We start from the raw sequence: 17,690 nt of genomic DNA on the forward strand, positions 1-17,690 counted from the left end.
TAATATCTTAAATTTGGAGTAAGTATAACAGTTAATTATCTATGATGTAATTATATGTAGTATATCAATATACTTGTAGTACTTATAAGTACATATACTTAATTAAATTTCTAAACAAAGTGAATATTAACACACTTTTTGCTTTATTTTTTAAGTAAACTACAGTACAATAAACAGTTCTATTTAAAATTATTTAACTAACTATTGCATGTCATTATTCCCACCACCTGGTCAATTGCATTTAAAAACGAGAAAAAATAGAGTTGACCGTGTCAACTCTGTGATATCCGTACGAATATGTTATCTTATGTGTGAATAAATATGCCTAGCTGACTATGGTATAGACTATGAGTTTAAGTTGCCGTATTACCATATTAATTTATGCAAAATTTCAGTAGGTACTGTGCAAGTACAAATTTTCAATATTTTCTAAGATATGGCCAAACTACTACTGAAGTCGTATGGCTGCTACCAGAAAGAGCCAAGCAATTTCAACACACTTTTATCAAACACATAGATCAAACATAATCAAGTTTTTGAACTATCTTTGGGGCGGACGGACGGACGGACGGATAGACAGACAGACATTTGCCTTACCGTTTGTTTCTTGGCGTTACAAACGGTAAGGCAAATTCAGTATACCCTTCGAATATACGTTCGTACGGGTATAAAAAATAGTTTTACACGAGCAGAGCTCAATAGAATGAGGTCGATAGGTCATTTAATACTTAACTAGGTTCAACCATACTATGAACTTATAGTTTTAATTTAAAGTGCACATTCGTTTGCGTACATATATATATATCTGAATCGTTAAGTTCATAAATAATCAGATTTTACTAACTAAGTACTTACTTATATTTATTTCAAGTTAAAGCTCTCACATGTAATTATTTTAAATATTTCCGTTTGACTTACAAACATACATATATAAATAATATAAATTTGAAAGTATGCATACCTAAAACAAGTAAAAACGTTTCAGTCGGTATAAACCGATTGAATTATACCCTGCACCTTTCGTTATTGTGTAGCTGTTACTCGAACCTGTGAAGTCATTCTATAGAAACTTCACGGATATGGCTGACCTATAATTGGACATCCGACTGCCAAGTTTCATGAATCTGACTTTATAATTTTTCCAAATATTTAAAATTAGCTTTTGGAGTTGTATGGCAAGTCCCCGAACTTGTCAAGCAATTCCACTAAAACTTCACAAATATATCTGATCTATAATTGGACACACAACTGCCAAGTTTCATGGATCTCACTTTATTATTTTTCCAAATATTAAGAATAAGCTTTAAGACTTGTATGGGAGCTACTCGAACCTGTCAAGCAATCCCATTAAAACTTTAGAAATATGTCTTACCTATAATTGGACACACGACTGCCAAGTCTCATGAATCTGACTTTATTATTTTTCCAAATTTTTAAAATAAGCTTTTAGACTTGTATGAGAGCTACTCGAACCTGTCAAGCAATACCACTAAAACTTCAGAAATATATCTAACCTATAACTCGACACAAAACTGCCAAATTTCATGAATCTGACTTTATTATTTTTCCAAATTTTTAAAATAAGCTTTTAGACTTGTATGAGAGCTACTCGAACCTGTCAAGCAATACCACTAAAACTTCAGAAATATATCTAACCTATAACTCGACACAAAACTGCCAAATTTCATGAATCTGACTTTATTATTTTTCCAAATATTTAAAATTAGCTTCTGGAGTTGTATGGCAGGTACCCGAACCTGTCAAGCAATTCCTCTAAAACTTCAAAAATATATCTGATCTATAATCGGACATCCAACTGCCAAGTTTCATGAATCTGACTTTATTATTTTCCCAAATATTTAAAATTAGCTTCTGGAGTTGTATGGCAGGTACCCGAACCTGTAAAGCAATTCCTCTAAAACTTCAGAAGTATATTTGACCTATAATTGGACACATGACTGCCAAGTTTCATGAATCTGGCTTTATTATTTTGCCGAATATAAAAAATTTGCTGTTGGAGTTGTATGGCAGCCACCCGAACCGGTGCAGCTATCCCATTATAATTCTTAGAGCATATGTAGAATATAATTGGACACATGTATACAAAATTTTATATTTACAGTTTTATTAGTTTTTGAAATATTTAAAATAAACTCTTTGAGTTGTATGGCAGCTACCCGAACCCGTTGTCCGAATTAGTCCAATAACAATAGGGCTCGTCCTTGGCACAAAAGAAAAAACTTGTGAAAGTTTGGTGTCGATTGCATAATTCGTTTTTGAGTTATCGTGCGATCGGACGGACGGACGGACGGACGGACGGACGGACGGACGGACGGACGGACGGACGGACGGACGGACGGACGGACGGACGGACGGACGGACGGACAGACGGACATGTCTAAATCGACGCAGAATTTTACGCTGAGCAAGAATATATATATATGTCCATACCGCAGATGACTCCTTCAAGTAGTTACAAACTCCATACCAAAGTTAATATACCCTTCACGAAGTGCAGGGTATAAATATGCATACAAAAAACGAAGCCTGTCTTTCAAGTACAATTAATATCGCACATAATAAATAATATTTTGTATATATTTTATACTTATAAATGTATATATATAAATAGTATATATTTTATACTTATACATGTATATACTTATATACGTGTGAAAATTAATATGAATTCATTCATTCTTAAAATATGCGCATAAGTAATTTAGATTTTAAGTAAATAAAATTTTTTGCGGTGAGTAAATTTGCTAACAACTTTTAAAATGTTCCTATAACATTTCGTATATCTAAAACAAGTACAATACAATATTTGAACTTGAATCCAGTTTATATTTTAATGTCCGTGACCAAATATAGGTAAGTGTAGCTTCATATTTGCTTTAAGTTATAAAATATTATCTAATTTATTTTTTTTAAGTATAAATATTTAATAAAGTTTAAAGTGTGATAAATTATGACCAGATGACGATAAAATCTTGACTTTAAGTCTAATTTAACTTGAAATAAAATAACTGATTCGTAATAAATCAAATATTTCACCAAGGCAGCTATATTAAATCTGTGGCATTAAGTCAAAATTGTTTAAAAAATAACTTGTGTTGAAAAATGAAAACTAGATTGTCCTGAGAATAAATTTCAATATTTAAAATAGGAGTTAATTTTTAATAAGCGAAGTTAGAAAATTAAAGTAAAATCGAATGTATGAAGATACTTAAATATATTTTGCTATTTTATAAAAGATACTTAACAGTTTTTTATTAACATTTTTTAAACTTAATCAGATTTTGAAATGGTAGCACCGAATTATGTTTTCTGAAAAAACAATTTAGTCTAATTTTTCGAGGAGCGTTTTCCCACTTTCAACAATTTGTAAATTAACCTACTCGTAGAATTTTCTAAGTTGGACGAAATTCTTCAAGGTTTAAAAATTTAAATAGCGAGAATTTAAAACTAGCAAATAATCGTTTTAAGTTTTGTCTTAACATTCCAAAAAACGAAAATTTAAAACTCATTTTTATATATAATTAATAACTTCTTTAAGTAATTCCATAAGACTGGTACATACATATGTATACATCTTGAAAAATATAACTTATTCAGCCGGAGACTTGAAATTTCACACAATATGTAGCCATATTCGAATTCGTACATAAAAATTCAAGTTAATTTAAGTTAAGATTAAAATTCATTTTAAAAATTTCAAATCAAATATTTATTCCAAATATTTTTGGAATTACTTATTACTTAATTAAAATAAACTAATGCGCCTTATACTCGTAATATTGCAATTATAATATGTGACACAAGAGATTGCAAGGTGTCGACTAATATTTCTATAAGTCACAGAAAATTGCCGCACAAATGTCATTATTGGTAAGGTAATATTGTGTGTTTAATTGATTTGTCATTAACTAATTTCATCACAATAAGATTTAAATGTTTAATATCAACAATTTCAAATAAAAATTTGGTTGAACCCAAAAAAAAAGTCATATAAATGTCACGGATGATTGCTAATTTATAAACCGTTGTTTCTTTTTTTAATATTTTCACCAGTATTACCAGTTTCAAACAAAAACTATATTTCATATTAGTGAATATGTTTGTATAAGTATGAATACATAAACAGATAACATAGCTGGAAATAACAATAGTAACTCTACACAATAACAACCTGTTTTTCTGCTTGATTAATTCATAAATTAATATGGGCAGTTTAAATGTATTTAAGTATATGTATGTGCGTTTATATATATATGCATACACGTATTCCGATGCCTATACAAGTATACAAAATATTCTGATTATTACTTGTTTTCATAATTTTGTTTTATTTTTCTAATGTTTTATTTTGTTTATATTAATTTTTATCAATTTTTTAGCTAAAAATCTATAGTTATACACTTGGTATTTTATTTTATAATTCAAATATTAAAAATATAATCATTGAACCGGTTAACATAATAATAACATAATTATTTAAAATAGAATTTTCCAATATTTATCAATAAATTGATAACATAAAAGCGTTGTTGTATATTTTGTGCGGCGTATGTATTAGGTAGGTACATATTCAATACATAATATTATAGTGAATGTGAATACTTATGGATGTTCGTTGATTATTATTATTAAAGTTCATTGAATATAGCATGCTATTAAACGATCCAAAAATACGTAAAAATAAAATAAAAGGAAATTTACCAACCACAAAACAAAATTATTTAAAATGATATGTAATTTTTTAATACTATGTAATCACAAATTTTAATCACATATACGTGTACATCGAGCTTAATGTACAGCATCCCTCAAAAAAATAGATACTTATTGTGTGATATGCATATTGTGTAGAACTTAAATGAACCAACTCGGTTTCATAAGTATGCAAATCTGTAGTTTTCTACTACTCACCCTTAGTTTTGTTGATAAATGAAGATTAAGTACCACGAGAACGACGGAAATTACTTATAGTAAAAACTGCCTAATAAAGATACTTAAGTGATAAATGGTTTCATAAGTATAAAAATTCTTACTTATGGAAATTTTCATCTATTTCGGCATTATAGGTAACGCCATTTGAAAATTTTGTGATCAGATCTTTCAAAACAGATCCTAGAACACCTTTTTTTGGATTCGAGAACTTTCTTTTTTTATCAGTCCTCTGTACTAAGGATTCACCATTTTGAATAGCTTTGACTCATCCTGTTTCCACAAAAACATTGGATATTTAATTTTTCTTACAAGGGAAAGTTCATATTAGATAAATAATAACCGAAAATATTACAATATTGGCATTGTCTTTGAAAAACGAGAATTATTCTTTCTTCTTCGTTATGAAATTTAAAGAAAACATTCCCATTTTTCTTAAAATTTTATTCGTTAAATCTCTTTGTCTTTTATAAAATAATCTTTAATTTTCAATCTTTTAGAAGAAAATTTAAAAAAAAACATTTGAAATCTAAAAAACTTCTAAATAAGTAATAAAAACGGTTAATAGAATTTTGTGGTTAATAATAAATTGGGATAGCGTGCTTAAATAGTTTCAGATTTACTATGATTAAACTAAAGACAAAATCTGATATTTACTTTTCACCGCACTTTTAATTTTTTCACTGAATTGTTAATTTTTTTTATAACAAGCGTAATATTTTTTTACAATAAGAGACCCTGTACCATTATATACTACAATTACTTATAGAGATAAGTGAGCAAAAAATAAAATTATGACTTAATTCCTCCGATTATAAATAATTTGGATTTTAGAAAGCATAATTAATTTTAATTGAAGATTGCAAAAACAAAAAGATGTTGGTTTGGTCAATATAAATATAGATAGGTAAACGTATAGGTATACGCATAAGCATATTATACAAAATTCATAATACAAATGGAATTTTGAATTAATATTAAATTAGTAAGTTAAAATATTTTATGAGAAGAACAAGTTATTTTTAATTAAATTAAGTTATTTGTTATTAAAAAAAACTTTTTAAGGTTAATGTAAATATGTCTTTATAGACTCAACAGGTTAAAAAATTTTAAATACTTAAGTACAATTATAAAATATGGATATGTATAAAATAACTGTAATTCATCCTATTCATGTAAGGTTGTAAACAGAAGTAATAAAGCTGCCTACTTACTTGGTCTGCTAGTTGCTTTCATAATATTCAAAAAATATCATATTGTAAAAGACAGTAAATAACTAATAAACTCTATGCTTATTGCTCAGCTGCTTACTTATAAGTTCCATAAAAAAAGTTAATACATAATTTGTACTTAATTGTCTTTAAAACTTAACCAATACAAAATTTAAGTAATTATAATACTTATACTTAAGTATAATTAAAAATATTAAAATAACAATTAAGTACTTATATAATACCTATTTTGTTACATTTATTAATTAATGAAAAAATAAAATGATCACTTTTATTTTCTCTCAATTCTTACTTATTACATTAAATATAAAATAAGTAACTAAGTACTTACTAAAATAATTATTAAAGTATTTTAGGTAATTTTTGAAAATTTTTATAATTTTGCTTTTTATTCCTAAAGAAAAAAACAATTAAAAACTCAAATTCATTATAGTTTTTTAAGGTAAATGACCTTTCTATTTCAATTTATTACAATTAAAGTAAAATGAGTAACTATTGCAGGTAAAGTACATACATATAAGTATATACATAGGTACTTTTTTATTGCACTAAATTTATAACCTAAAACTTATTATAAATTCCTCACTTTATCTTATTTACTGTAAGTACTTAAAACAATTAAATACCTACCAAAATATTATTTTATTACTTAGTTACATCAAAAATATTACATACATATATACTCATGTATATATATATCCACTTGTATGCACGTAAGTACAATGTAAATTACCTAACCCCTAGTTATTATTTAAGTTTCTTTTTTACCTTACAAAAGGTTCCTCTTACTGAGTACATAGATAACATACTTATACCTAAATTCATATATATATAAGTATAATGATTTTTTATGTACTCATTTTAATTACTTGATTACATCATTCATTTATACCATTGTTTTCTTCCCTTTTGGGTTTAATATTTTTTATTTCTGTTAATGTACCTACATTATATTTTGTTACAATTATTAATTTCTATTTTACCTACTTAAGTATATATAAGTTTAAATTAATACCGGTTAGAGTAAGTGTAGTAAAAACATAATTTTATAAAATATGTACATATAAGTATAAGTAAGTATATTCTAAATTATAAAATTAAGTAGCAAGCAGAATTTATTTTGTACCGGTAATAAAAAATCAACAAAAAAAATAAGACCAAATGTTTGTTAACCCAAATTTAATAGGATTTTCTGATTTTCTTCAATTATACTTAAGTATTGCTAAAGTATAAAAAATATTTATGAAATAAATTTGCAAAAATATAATTTTTACAAAACGTAAATAATTAAATATCTTATGAATATAATAATTGCGATTATAAAATTGGGCCAACTATAAAAATTTTAGAAATAAATTTAATAATTATAAATTTAATAATTAATAAATTTTGACAATAATTAAGTAAGTAATTACAATTTATTTTTTTTAAATTTCACTAAATTAGGATGTATTAGTGATTTTTTACAATAAGCACACAAAAGTAAAATATTGACAGCTGTATACCTACACATTTGCATTCATATTTTAAATATACACTACAGTACAGCAAATATATTACACAAAATGCATGCGTTTTGTAAAAAATATTCTCTTAGAAAATCTATCATTTAAGCAAAACACCAAGGACATTTCTTATATAAACATGTAATTGTATGCAGACGAAATTTCTTTTAAGTATAGCAAGGGCGAACTGCATAACATTTAGTATCCATTAATAAATAAATAAGTTCATACATATGTACGTGGAACATTTCTATGTATTTTAATATCAAATGAAATGTACTTAAGTAAATGTATGTATGGAATAGTACTTAAAGGACACCGCTTTATTATTTTGAATTTGGAATTGAATATATATATATAGAATAAATAATTCTTTTTAAATTAAATTTTATATCTTATTAAAAATTCAAATTTTATTCTTAACATTTTTATTTTTTAAAATAGAAAATATGAATCTACAACATGCACATATTGATACTTGTAGTTGGATTTAAAATCATAAAAAATAAGGATTTAGTTTTTAGAAATGTTAAAAATTTAAGTGAAAATTTCGTAAAAATAAAACAAAATACCCTAATTAGTTAAATTATAAAATTCTAAAATAAATTTGGACGATGCATAATTATTTAAGTATTTAATTAGAATGTCAAATTACCCTGATTTATTAAAAGGAACTTGTAAAAACAAAAGTAACTAAATATGTCCATATAGAATAGGACAATTTTTTATAAAAATTCCAATATTACAGGAGTAAAACAAAATCCGCAAAAAAATTTAATTATGTTTCTATTCAAATAGGTTGACATATATGTGTATACATACATTTATATACCTCTACTTATATCTTGTAAGTACTTATATCATTTGTAAAAATGTACCCACTTAGGTAATTTTTCTCCTTTTATAAACGAAATTGTCGAATAACTAAGTATACAAATAAACAAAATTCAAGGTGTAATACTATTTACTAGGCTAGTGGATAAATAGAACAAATTTCAATAAGATTTCAAAAATTACAGATACGTTGTCTTTTAATTAAGTAAGTAAGTAGTTTATTTTGTTAATTTTATTATTTATAAACATTTAATAATCAAATATTCTTCAATAATTCGTTATAAGAATAGATATGCATTCATACATACATATACATAGGTACCTGCCAACTAACAAAACAAAATATTTATGTAATTTTAATCAAACATTATTTAGATAAGTAAACAAATAAAAAAATTTAATTAAAAACCCACCTGTTTTTATAAGTTATTTTCCTGTTTCGTTTTTTTTCTCTTTTACTATCTGCCAAACTGCAGCTGCATGTGTAAACACTACATTAACATATCAAACACTTTTGTAGAATTATGTAGATTTTTTTTATTATATAAGCAATTTACTTATGTTTTTATATGTACTTATTTATAAATTATATAATCTATACAGGTAAATAATTGATTATTAATTAGGTTTTTGAATCACAATACTTAGTAGGTATATTGTTTACATAATTAAATTAAAAACATTTAAATATCAAGTATTTTATTCACATTTACATACATACATATATTTCTTGTGTATTAAAATTTAAATAAGTACTTATTTTTAATTAAAATGTTTATTTAATTTGTTCAATTCTTCAAATCAAAACCAAAAAGATTTTCAAATAATATTATTAAATAGAATTAAATTTAATTTTACATATGTAGATATTAAAACACTTATCAAAACACTTATTATTATATTCGATTAATAAATAAACATTTTATATATACATATATTTATTCACCTTCATAAATACATACATATATATGCTTATTATGTACTTATAGAATTTAATAACGCACTATATACGAAATATTTAGAGTGTATAAATATTTACTCAATAATATATGTGCATAGGTAAATATATTATTATTATTCTATCTTCTGATCATAAATAAATAATAAGTATCTCGAAGCGACACACTGCACACAGTATTCAATATTTTGTATTAGAAAATTAATGGAGAAAATTCACTCATTCTGCAAGAATTATTATTTTGTTATTTATTTTTTGTTTCTCTACAAATTTATATTCAATTCGCCAAAATAATAAATATGTATGAAACACGCTATATACTGTACTTTGTATTTTATATAGCGTAATATTGAGTTTTTTACCATTACAAAAAAAAAAAAAAAAAAAATCAAAATTATTTTCGATAAAAAGACAAAAGTTGCAGGTTAGTTGCAGGCTGCATACAGCATCTGCAACACCATAAAATTATTTTTTTTACTGTTCTTTTTCTTTTGTTGTTTGTATTTGATTTTTTTATTGTTTTGTTTATTATTTTTGTTTTTTATGTTGTCGTTTATAAAATGTTGACTTTTTATGTTTAGGTAGAATTTTTCATTTCATGTATATATATTTAAGTACATACATATGTTCCATGCATATACAATAGGTATTATACGATATGTATATATGTGCCTTATTTATAACAAAACGGTATATACAAATGTACGAGTACAAATATTAAAAAACATAAAATCAATAAAATTTTTTTTTTTTTTTTTGCTCTTCATCAAATTTTTATGTACACACAAACACTTCTAAGTCTAATTACATCTTCTATTTTTCTAAAAAAAAAAGCAACAAAGTTAAAATCTTATACTAATTTTTTTCTCTAGTACCTACACACATACTTAGTACCTATTAAAAAATTTTATAAGTATTTTGTAGCTGCAATTTTTCTATATTTTAAGAATGTAAAATGCCTTTATTTTTGCAAAGTGATTAGATAGATTGGAACCTACACAAAAAAATTAATAAATTTTTATTAACTTCCGGTTAATATTTCTAAATTCTTATTACATTTTTAAATAAAATAAATTGAGACACCAATTTATGCAAGGAGATAAAAACTATCAGAACTAGGTAGGTAGGTAGGTACCTATTAGAATATTTCCAAAGAATGAAAGCAAACACAATCTATGTAACTATGAGTACTAGAGTACTATATACGTACATACATTCAGCCAAGATAATATTTTGTGTAGGTAAGTAAGCAATATACTAAATAGGTATATTATTTAAGCAATAAAAAATATATATTATATATTTTAAATATTTGTATTTAGGCACATATATAAAATAATAAGGAAAAAATCTAATAACGTTTGTTCATTAACCCACAAAAACACACAAAAAAAAAATTCACAAACTTTTATTTTTATTCAAATAAAAAACTTTTGTTTTTCTCAATAAGATATTTTAAACAATTATTTATGTTATACATTAGATTATTTTACTCATATTATTTATATTTTCTATATTTTTTGTTTTAATAAATTATTTAAAAAAGAAAAATTTGTAGCTACTAAATTAAATTTTATATGTGTAGACTTTTATCAAAGTTTTTTTTACTTTGTAATTTGTTGTTGTGTTCTTCTTTTATAATTTTATATAAAATATTCTTTTTCTTCCCGAGCCGCAACTCAAAACTTACGACCTGCGCACGTCTAAATTCTACAGCTGACTGAAACAAAACACAATAAAAAAAATAAAATGCTGTAAAAATATTGTCATTATAAAAAATAATATGAAAAAAAAAAAATGAATGGAATAAAATAAAACACGAAAGTGGAAAAAAAGCAAAAATAAAAAAATTCACACACTTTTATACTCAAATACAAACAAATCCAATCATATATATATATATATATATATACATGTATGTGCATATAACAGTACTGATATTAGGTTTATACTGATATAACAGTATAAATCTAAAATAATCTAATACTGTTATATTATTGTAAATTTTTTTTATACACAAACATAACACATATTAAATGGATAATGTAAAAATTATATTATTGTTGCCGCTATTAAAATATGAAAATATAAATTTTTAAGATTTTAGCTCAAATTTTGACTTGAAAATATGAGTGAATAAAAAATAAAAAACCAGACGACCATACTTACTGAATTTAGAAGAAGAATTTTTTGATATTCTGGCCCTTTGATGACTGACCTTATACTGAAATTATTTTTTTATAACATCAATGAAAGCTGAAATACATATGTATAAGCAATATTATAGCAAAATAAATATTATAGCAAAAATTTTAAAATAGCCAACTTTTCTTAAAAGGAGCTGGTCTTATTACAAAAGAAACCAAAACGTCAAATTTAATTCGCATAATTAAAAAATTTGAATAACAAGTTAGATTAGACACCGACATGTAGGTTAATACACACTTGTAAATAATCATTCTTTTTTGGTTTGAAATATAATATCTAAAACCTTAAATAGTATTTTAATTTTAAAGAAACTGAATTCAGCAAAGAATGCTGTGAGATTCAAAATAAAAATTAGAGTTCGGTTTTGTATCAAGCTTTAGGTGTGAAACAGTTACCGATTCTTCATTCAATCTATATTCCAAATGTAAATGAAGTAAAAAGAATAGATGCAAAACTTTCTTTTGCTAATATAAGTCTTATATGCATTACTTAAACTATTTTCAAGTATTTTATCAATTAATTATTAAAACATTTTTGTTTTGAACAACAGTTTCAAATTTATTTTTCTTTTTATTTTGTTAAATTACTTCTGACAATTTGCCAAAAATTAAACTTATGATCTAAAGTTAGAATTTACAAACTTTTTTTTAAATTTTCTATCATTTTTTATTAGTACACACTAATCTAAAAATCTTAAATTTTTCTTTTATTGAGGAAATTCATAGCATTTTTATACGAGATAAAACATAGTATAATTAATTTAGTTACATTTTTTTAAACTATAAAAATTATGAATTTATATTATTAAATTGGCATCTATATTTTAATAAAAATATATGTATAAATGAAAGGATTTAGATTAGAAAAGTATTATTCCACAAACAAAATTACCGTGTCAATATTGTTCTCATTAAATTATAACATTAAATTATAACATTAAACATTATACGCAAAATGAAATAGTACATAAAATAATATTTTTTTTTTGAAACGTTACTGAATTAATTATTCTATATTTGTACTCGTTGGGTTTTGTGGACATCATCTTCTTTGTAAGGAGATTGTTGTTTGATTTATTTTCAATTATCAAATTAAAATGTCGTACAAACAAACTAAATTTAAAAATTTGAAAACGAATATATAATAAGTTTTCTTAATTTTTCTTTTATAATAGCTTTTTTAACGATTTCCAAAACCCAAGCGATCAAAAACACTTGACTGTCGATCTGGTATTTTTTTAACTGATGATAAACTTACACGGCCAATTCGGTTTGTTAAATTAACAACAGATGTGTTACCACTTTTATTGCCAAGTCTATTATGAACAGGTACCTGGCCTTTGCGTATTATTTCATCTGATTTCAGTCCGATAGCAGCAGTAGAGGCTTTCAGGGGACTTGACTTTTTATTAGTTGTTACTTTCATTTTAATTGTTTTACGAGTTTTCAACATAGAAGCTGTGAAACCAATACAAATTTATCATAATTAAATTATATTTTTGAGAACTTGAAATTATTATACCATTCAGGCCTAAACGTGATTTAACTCCTTGTTTTCTTGATTTATAATCCCTTTTTGGCCAATTACGAGATGCTATTTCCAAAACTTCATCTTCTTCTGAAAATGAAACACTTTTTTCTCCTGTATCCATTTTAACTGGCTCATCTGGAAAAAGCATAGTGGCTTTGGCAGGAATTTTTTTTACTAATATGACCCTAGATTTGGTTCTCACAATGTTCTTTGAGTTGCCCGAGACCTAAAAATTTAAAAATCACAATAAAACCAATAAATCTATTATAGACAGTATATAAAAATTTCACCCCATTCTTTGGAGAGGTTTTTAAAATGCTTGTTATCGTCTTTACTGCGTTTTTTGTATTTGGATCATCCTTTTTCCCCAGTCGTGCAAAAATAGAAGATGTTGATGCTTTTGCAATTTTTCCATCTATTCCAACCATTCTTACGCGTGGTCCCTCCCTTCTTTTCATCCCATCACTTGTGTCATCACTTCTATCACTATCATCAACCCCTTCATCATCTCGTGTTTCAGCAATATCTCTTATTATATCTGGTCGTTGAAGCCTTTCAAATATTTTTGGTTTGGTTAACGATTCCTTATCAGAATATACTGTGAACAGAAAATATTATTTTTGCAAGTAAAAATAAAATTACACTTACACATTGTTTGTTGTGACAAGGACGACAAAGATAATGAGTCCGCATTTCTATGTGTTTTTACAGAAGATTCTTTGTGATTTATGGTCAACATACCATGCCTATTTAATTCATGATCAGATTGTCTATGAGATGCAACTGGTTCTTGATACTGATTTGTTGATTCTTTTTGAGGTTCTATATAAAAGATTTATTTAAAAGAATTTGAAAAAATATTTTATATAGTTTACGTTTTTTCAAGGATATTATTCGTTTTTCAGATGCAACTGGATTAGCTGGCACTGTTGCTATTGGAATTCTTACTTCACTAGACAGAACTTTTTCTCGTGCAACTTGTTCTTGAACGATTTTGGCATATCTATGAAATTTGAATGGGGAAAAAAGGTAAGAGGGTATTTATAAAGAATATATTTTTACCGTAAAATAGCTATTATATCACCCATTGGTGTTATTCCCATCTCACGGAGGTATTCTTTATTGAGGTCCATTAACATATCTTGTTGTATTCGGTTTTCTACAAATGTATGTGCATATGAGGCTGATGTTTGAGCTGGAATCCCAGCTGCCGTAAAAAATTTCACCCATCTCCCTATAATTCAGATAAAATTTAGAATTAAAAAAGAATAAATTTTGTGATGCTTGAAGCAATTTTTCACAAAAAATAGTACAATCCTTCAATAAAATATTTACCTGGATTTGATTGTGACATAACTGTCAATTGGATAGAAATTATTTTTTGATAATTTTGATTTACAATAAGATTTTCTTCGCAAGTAAATGCAAAAATATTCGGATATATTTAATTTGATATTATATACTTTAAAAATAAAAATGGTTGACACATAGGAACGTCAAAAACTTTAAATATACGTCAACACTATTCTCATATTTTAACGAAGTGCATGTACTACAATTTTAAGATTGTACTATAAAACCGCAACAGTTTAAATAAAACTAACTAAATCTAATGCATAAATTTTTTAGTTAGCAAAAACGAGACCAAATTAAATCTTAATTCAATTATGTTGAAAACAGAACAAGAGCGATTTTCCGCTTACAGTTGTTTGAAATTCTTAAAAATTGATTAAATTGACAGTTTGAAATTCTGTAAAAATTGTCAATTAAACAATTTATATTTAAAAATCGTTTCACTTCCATTTACTGCCAAAAACTTTTGAGTAAATTGAAATTATTCACAATTTGAATCAATTAATTGAAATTATTTAAATAATATCTTACAGCCATAGAAGTAAAAAAGAAATTAATTTCTACTTCTTCAAAAAGTTGTTTAGGTTTATTTTTTTCCAGGCATATTCCTAAATCAACGCAAAGCGTGTAGCGCTCGTGCTAAATACCGCACATCTTAAAATGCATTCGCAACTGTTTTTTTGATTGTGTTTTATTTTTCCTAATGTCAAATTAATCTGCTTATTATCAATTCAAATATGTAAAACGCAAACTTAAAATTTGACAGTATAAATTTGTTTTGGAAAATAATTTTAAATTTTAGAAACTTAAAAGTTAACAATATAATCCGTAAGGAGTTTCTTCCGCAATATTCTTTTTGACGTTTTCGTGGTTTCCTATTTTCATTAGACATTTTAGTATTTTATAAACAAAAACAAATTTGATTTTCTCCAATAAATACTGTGAAGGGGACAAGTTTATTATAAATTTAATTTTTAAATATCGGATTTTTGTCTCAGGAAAAAACCTAAACAAAATATTTGAAGTTTAAACGCATTTCTACATTATACCAAATTCAAAATAATTTGCGTGGAGCAATTATAATCATTGTGAATAGCAGAAGGGAAACATTGTGAACATGAATTCTATTTTATATCTTTGGCATAAGTCTATCAATTGAAGTAGTAAATTCAACTCCATATGATATTGACAAATGTGATGTCATATAAAAGTATACATTTCAGTTTTGTTTTTACCTGTTAATTTATTTTAAACAACTGTGAAACTTATAAAACGTAAATTTTTTTACAATTAAAATGGAAGACTACGACTCGGACGAGGATAAAACTCAATATGAAAAATTAATGGAAAGTTCCCACAAAATTAAACCTGGAATGTTTGTTAGCGGTTGGGATGACGATGTTGTGGAAGAAGAAAAAAATCCTCATGGTAAATTTCATAAACTAAACATTTTAATATATTTTAATTAATTAATAACTATATATTTAAGATTGTTGATTACAAATTTTTTCTTCTTAGAGACTCTTGAAAAAGAAATACTTTGGGCTGCAGATCAAAATAAAATCAATGTAATACATGAAATTTTAAAATTAGATCCTGAGTGTGTAAATTCAAGTGACGATGATCAATATACACCTTTACATAGAGCATGTTACAATAATTTTACGGATATAGCAACATTACTTTTAAAATATGGGGCTGATCCAAATGCTCGAACAACTATGGAATGGACACCATTACATTCGGCATGTAAATGGAGTAATGCTCAAAGCGCTGCTCTACTGTTGCAACATGGTGCTGATGTAAATGCAAAATCTGAAGGTTCACAAACACCTTTACATATAGCTGCAACAGTTTCGAACTGCCGCAATACTGCAACGGTTTTATTAATGGATAGGAATATAGATGCAAATGCATTAAATGTTTCAGATGAAACAGCAATGGATATAGCAAGAAGAATGGGTTTAACTTATCCCATTTTTGAAATGGGACATGATGCCTATAAATGTGAAACTGGATTGATAGATTAAATTTTAAAAGATATAGATACTTAGATATTAATATTATATTGTTATTTCAAACTTTCTGTGCGTGAAAAAGAAATAAATGAATGGATTTTTTTTATTTAAAAAATATGTATATGTATATGTTAATTATAATAATTTCATTAAAGCATCAAGTAACGTATTATTTAATTTTCTGTTAAAGTTGAGCCAAATTCATTCAAATAGAAACATATGTATACTAAAATTACGTGATTTACGAAGGTAGATACCTTATATTATTTATATTGTTTATAAAGGTTCGATTAACGGTAAATTACTATGATGAAATTCCAATTCGGTTTATAAAGTACCTATTCAGAGATTTTTTTGTCTACTTTTTGTTGTAACAATAAAGCGTAACAATATTTATTAAAAGCTAATTTTTTATTATTGTATTTCTTTTTCTATAATTGAATTTTCCACAACTTATACTTTTATTCCAAGTATGTAATATGTACAGTTATAAATTATACAATAGACAAAATGTTAAACGAACTATATTGGGTCTGGATTTTTGAATGAATTTCTTCCTGTTTTATATTCTGAAATCTATTTAAACTAATCAAAGTAATCAAACTGCATAAATGTTTTTTTGGAACAATTTCTGTGTATTAAATGTATATTCAGTCTTTGTTCTTTACATGAAACGAAACTTATATAACAAAATATAAAATTTTCCATTATTGGAAAATTTTTTAAATTAAAAAAAAATTAACCATTAAATTTTTAAGTCAAGTGTATATAATTGAAACTGAGCAACAAAAAAAATTAATAGAGGTCAAGAATTAAAAATTTGAAAACCATTTCAATCGACTTATGCAAATTTAAAGAAATTTTGGAATATAATTCGAAATATACAATATATGTATATACATGCATACAAAAGAATAATAATTAAATCAATTATATGCAGGTATATACATGAATTTTTATTCGATTAAATTTATATAAGGTTATAAAATTGTCTATTACTCGTATTGTAATAATTCAAAGGTTATTCTCAATTTTAAAATTTAACTTCTACACAAGCATACTTACAGGAAGCATAAAATGTTTGTTTATAAATGCAAAACAA

The 17,690-nt window shown here is 25.1% G+C and overlaps 3 protein-coding genes across 5 annotated transcripts in view; 1 reads left to right on the forward strand and 2 right to left on the reverse strand.

The window, feature by feature from the left end:
- The window catches only part of LOC129612486 (kinesin-like protein KIF21A), a 166,193-nt gene extending 154,994 nt beyond the window's left edge, over nucleotides 1–11,199 (reverse strand). For all 3 annotated transcript variants that reach the window (XM_055526103.1, XM_055526102.1, XM_055526104.1), the window contains exons 1-2: nucleotides 11,088–11,199; nucleotides 8,935–9,315 (exon numbers count right to left, since the gene is read on the reverse strand). The gene's annotated coding sequence lies outside the window, so the exon portion shown is untranslated. The remainder of the gene's footprint in view (nucleotides 1–8,934; nucleotides 9,316–11,087) is intronic.
- Nucleotides 11,200–12,384: 1,185 nt separating this feature from the next.
- Nucleotides 12,385–14,694, reverse strand: LOC129612463 (uncharacterized protein C19orf47 homolog). The gene is made up of 7 exons (XM_055526067.1): nucleotides 14,553–14,694; nucleotides 14,280–14,451; nucleotides 14,093–14,220; nucleotides 13,866–14,039; nucleotides 13,508–13,815; nucleotides 13,209–13,443; nucleotides 12,385–13,144 (listed from the first exon to the last, which is right to left on the reverse strand). The coding sequence occupies exons 1-7, from the start codon at nucleotides 14,569–14,571 to the stop codon at nucleotides 12,867–12,869; spliced, it is 1,314 nt and encodes a 437-aa protein (XP_055382042.1). The 5' UTR covers nucleotides 14,572–14,694; the 3' UTR covers nucleotides 12,385–12,866.
- A 1,086-nt stretch (nucleotides 14,695–15,780) lies between these two features.
- LOC129612472 (ankyrin repeat domain-containing protein 49) lies at nucleotides 15,781–16,703 on the forward strand. Its single transcript, XM_055526079.1, has 2 exons — nucleotides 15,781–15,998; nucleotides 16,089–16,703. Exons 1-2 carry the CDS (start codon nucleotides 15,866–15,868, stop codon nucleotides 16,598–16,600), a joined length of 645 nt encoding a protein of 214 aa, XP_055382054.1. The 5' UTR covers nucleotides 15,781–15,865; the 3' UTR covers nucleotides 16,601–16,703.
- Nucleotides 16,704–17,690: the final 987 nt, after the last annotated feature.

Source organism: Condylostylus longicornis, unplaced genomic scaffold (genome assembly GCF_029603195.1).
Source record: "Condylostylus longicornis isolate FDR11 unplaced genomic scaffold, ASM2960319v2 ptg000072l, whole genome shotgun sequence".
Lineage (NCBI taxonomy): Eukaryota > Metazoa > Arthropoda > Insecta > Diptera > Dolichopodidae > Condylostylus > Condylostylus longicornis.